The following is a 4,409-nucleotide window of genomic DNA, read 5'->3' as shown; positions in this document are numbered from 1 at the left end:
GTTTTGGTCACATAAAAGGCGCATTTATTGTCCGATGTCACCGAAATTTGGGAAAGAGAGTTAAGTTAAGCCCCTTGACACACTTCTGCATTATTGCACAGATCGGTCCAGATTTGGATATAGCTTCCATATAGACCGATCCTCCGATTTAGGGTCGTAGGTCCATGAAAGCCACATTTATTATCCGATTTTGCTTAAATTTGGGACAGTGTGTTGTGTAAGGCACTTCGACATCCTTCTTCTATTTGGCCAAGGTCGGCCCAGATTTGGAAATAGCTGCCATATAGACCGATTCTCCGATTTAGGGTCTTAGGCCCATAAAAGCCATATTTATTATCCGATTTTGCTGAAACTTGGGACAGTGAGTTGTGTCAAGCCTTCCAATATCCTTCGGTAATTTGGCTCAAATCGGTTCAGATTTGGATATAGCTGCAATATAGACCAATCCTTCGATTTAGGGTCTTAGGCCCATAAAAGCCATATTTATTATCCGGTTTTGCTGAAACTTGGGAAAGTGTGTTGTGTAAGGCACTTCGACATCCTTCTTCTATTTAGCCCAGGTCGGCCCAGATTTGGATATATATGCTATATAAACCCTTCTCTCGATTTAAGGTTTGGGCCCATAAATGGCGCATTTATTGTCCGATGTTGCCGAAATTTAGGACAGTGAGTTAAGTAAAGCCCCTTGATATAATTCTGCAATATGGCACAGATCGGTTCAGATTTGGATATAGCTGCCATATAGACCGATCCCTCAATTTAAAAATTTGGTCCCATAAAAGGCGCATGTAATGTCCGATGTCTTCGAAATTTTGGACAGTGAGTTAAGTTATGTCCCTTGGCATACTTCTGCATTATGGCACAGATCGGTCCAGATTTGGATATAGCTGCCATATAGGCCGGTCTCTCGGTTTTACATTTTGGGGCCATAATTGTCCGATGTCGCCGCAATTTGGGACAGTGAGTTGTGTTGGGCCCTTCGACATCCTTTTTCAATTTCACTCAGATCGGCCCGGGTTTGGATATAGCTGCCATATATACCGATATCTCGATTTAATGTTTTGGGCTCATAAAAGGCGCATTTACTGTCCGATGTCAGAAAGATGACAGAAAGAATGCAATTATAGAGTCACAAGCTGTGAAAAAATTTTTCAACGCCGACTTTATGAAAAATCCGCAATTACTTTTTGGGCAACCCAATAGAATAAAATTATGCTCTTCAACTAAATTTATTTTGTATAAATTTTCAGCTGAATCGAAGGACGTGGCTTCCCAAGATTCAAGTCGGCCACATATAGCACGCTTTAACTTGTTGATGATAAAATATTTCATTCTCATTATTAGGCCAGTATATCGTATATAGTAGGCACAAGCCGACTTTTGCCTTCCCTTCCTTTTAGAATTGGATAATAGAAAAATATTCGGCGAGAAAAAACTAATTTTTATTCGATTTAATATTAAATTTAACATTTTTTTATCCCATACTTCATTCATATTTTGCATAAAATTGAAAATTTTAACATTGTATTTTCCCCTCTGCTCAATTCTTCCACAGATACAAAGCCTAAGCTGAAAAACCATTATCGAGCCCATCGTTTATCCTTCTGGCTGAATCTCATACCGGATCTGCACAAACCAGGGGGTGACAATGTGCCCGTATCACACCACCAACTCAGCGATGATGACGAAATGGACAACAATATTGGTGAGGCTGCTGTGAAACCCCTCAATCCACCCTACTCGCCCAGCATTGGCAATGCTGCCTTGGGCAATTTCAGCATATTCACCAACCAGGTATTTTCGCTGCTCAACCTTAGTTCACCCTCGTCGTCGCTACAACGTAATGGCACGCGCTATTCGGGTAGTAAACTATACCCCGAAGATATGATGGATGGCGATGGCCATGGTGGCAGCCAGGCCTCTCAAGAAAGTGATGGCTTTGCTGCCTATTCCACCGCCCTCAGTGTGACCATAGCCATTGGCTGCAGTCTGCTCATACTGAATGTGTTGATATTTGCGGGGGTCTATTATCAACGCGACAAAACCCGCCTGAATGAACCACGTTCGCAGACCAAGCTCAAGCGTCAAGAGAGTGGACAAATGCCCAACAATATCTGTGGCGATTTGGAAACACTGACCATACACACGAAAAGTGACCCGGCCACCATATTGTCGCATCATCATGCATTGCAACATCATCAGCTGCCACCGCCAGAATTTGCCGACATACCCCATAGGGCACCACCACCACCCAAACATTTAAAGTCTATGCAACAAGATCCCGGGGGAGGGGGCGGAGGAAATGTGGGCATGGGTAACAATAGCAATGCTCAAAGTGCCACCATTATGGGCCTTCTGCCTCCACATGCCTTACAGGTAATGGGTAATCAGTGTGGAACTCTCACCAAAAAGAGTTGCATGAAGCAGTCCTCCATGCAACAGCAGCAACAACATCAGCAGCAGCAACAACAACAGCAACAAGTGCAACAAAGTCAACAGCAGATGATAGTGACGCATCAGCATCAACTACAGAATCCCCATAATCAGACAATGACAACGGCGCTGACCGGGTCGGGCATGGGGGGACCGGGTTCGGGGAATGGACCACCTCCAGCCCCGCCCACGGTGACAGTAACCTCGTCACAGGCCATGCAACAGCATCCGCTCTCCCAGTCCCAGGCCCACCCGCTAATGGACGAGCTAAGGGTGTGACATTAATTAACCGTGCGTTTCAAATGTGATCTCTAAGGGCATGCCCCAAAACCCCAAGACTTTTCCCCTCCTTCTTCCACACCCCATCTAGGGATCTTTCTCGATTCCCAACACCACCACCACAACCACAACTTCAATCCTCTAGTTCATCAAACACCCTTAAAAAGAGATTACATGGTGTAGCGTGCGTCAAATACCAGATAGAATACATTCAGAATTGTCTTTGCCCACAATTCACAAGTCGCAAAAGCCATAGACAAGCTTAGCAAAGAGACAAAGAAAAAAAATGGAAGGAATCTCCTCTCAATAAATCAATAAATGTTATGTTTTCTACCTTCGCAAGAGAAAAACAAAAAAAAAACAAAAAACCTTAAAACTGAAAAAATATTTCTACGTTTCGTTGTTGTTTGATACTCTGTTGTTTCATCTCTAGCAAATCTGTGTACATACAACATACAATAAAACCTTCCCATCAGAACCTTCATTACATCTACATACTTACACACTACTACATGCAGATAAATATACCCTCTCTGAGAATTAGTTTCCAACCAAATGTAAATGTAAGTAAATGTTAGTTAATTATTATAAACGAAGCAAGAAACCAAAAACAGAAAGAAAGAAACCAAACAAAAGAAAAGAAAAATCCTTTTTGCCATTAGGACCAAAAAATCGATGAGAAAAAACCCATACTTTTTAAAGTAAGTGTCTGCATTTCAGATGAGTTTACGTCTTATTGTTTTTAAATATTTATTTATTTTGTTTTAATATTCATTTTAAATCCCCAGCTCCTAATTTTAAGAACAATTTGTTAGTGATTTTGTTTGTCTTTTTGATTATTTTTGTATTATTTAACTGCGATCTAAAAGGCTTCATCAAATTTAATTGCAATATGTAATTTCAGTGAATCCATCTTGAAGAACATTATTATACAATAGTAAGGAATATTCCAAGCTAGGGGTTGGTAAAAAAAATTACATTGAAAGGAGCTTTGAGTGGTATTGGTAAATTTTGTTCCATAAAAGTTTGAGCGCAATCATAGCGACCCTCTTTTAATGATAGAGTCGGTAGGGCGTGTCGCTGAGCAACAAATGATGTGCATGCATTAAGGGGTAATATTCGAATGATGTTCTTGCTAGGATTGTAATCTAGATCTATAAGTCATAGGCAAATTGACCCATATTCGTACGCAAAAAAGACTGTCACATACCACAGAGGAGACAACATTTTTGCAAGTAAAGTAACCCATTAGCATCTGCTTAAATCTAAATCGGATCAGATTTTCTGTTTCGATGTCCGTCTGTCTGTATTGTAGACCTGAACCTCTATAAATCATGAGATCTTACCTGACGACTCTGAATTTTAGTACAATCGGTTGGAAATTGCACCCTCTTTAGGCGGAATGTATCTTATATGATGCATTCAGTGTCGGATCGCTTATTATACCCACCGCCGAAGGATGGGGGTATATTCATTTTGTCATTAAGTATATATATTCCTGATCAGTGTAAAAATCTAAGACGATCTAAACATATCCGTCTGTCCGTTTGTCTCTTGAAATCCCGCTACAGTCTTTAAAAATAGAGATATTGAGCTGAAACTTTGCCCAGTATTTTTTTTTGTCCATAAGCAGGCTAAGTTCGAAGATATCGGACTATATCTTGATATAGCCCCCATATAGACCGACCCGCCGATTT

General features: G+C 40.8%; 1 protein-coding gene across 2 annotated transcripts in view; it reads left to right on the top strand.

The window, feature by feature from the left end:
- Positions 1 to 3,484, top strand: part of LOC106094073 (neuroligin-4, Y-linked) — a 368,403-nt gene extending 364,919 nt beyond the window's left edge. For both annotated transcript variants that reach the window (XM_059363690.1, XM_059363691.1), the window contains one exon: positions 1,556 to 3,484. In XM_059363690.1, the coding sequence (XP_059219673.1) occupies positions 1,556 to 2,712 (1,157 nt within the window). In that variant the 3' untranslated portion in view covers positions 2,713 to 3,484. The remainder of the gene's footprint in view (positions 1 to 1,555) is intronic.
- The last annotated feature ends 925 nt before the right edge of the window (positions 3,485 to 4,409 follow it).

Source organism: Stomoxys calcitrans, chromosome 2 (assembly GCF_963082655.1).
Source record: "Stomoxys calcitrans chromosome 2, idStoCalc2.1, whole genome shotgun sequence".
Lineage (NCBI taxonomy): Eukaryota > Metazoa > Arthropoda > Insecta > Diptera > Muscidae > Stomoxys > Stomoxys calcitrans.
Note: the sequence above shows the minus strand (reverse complement) of the source record. Positions and strands in the feature narration are given on the sequence as shown.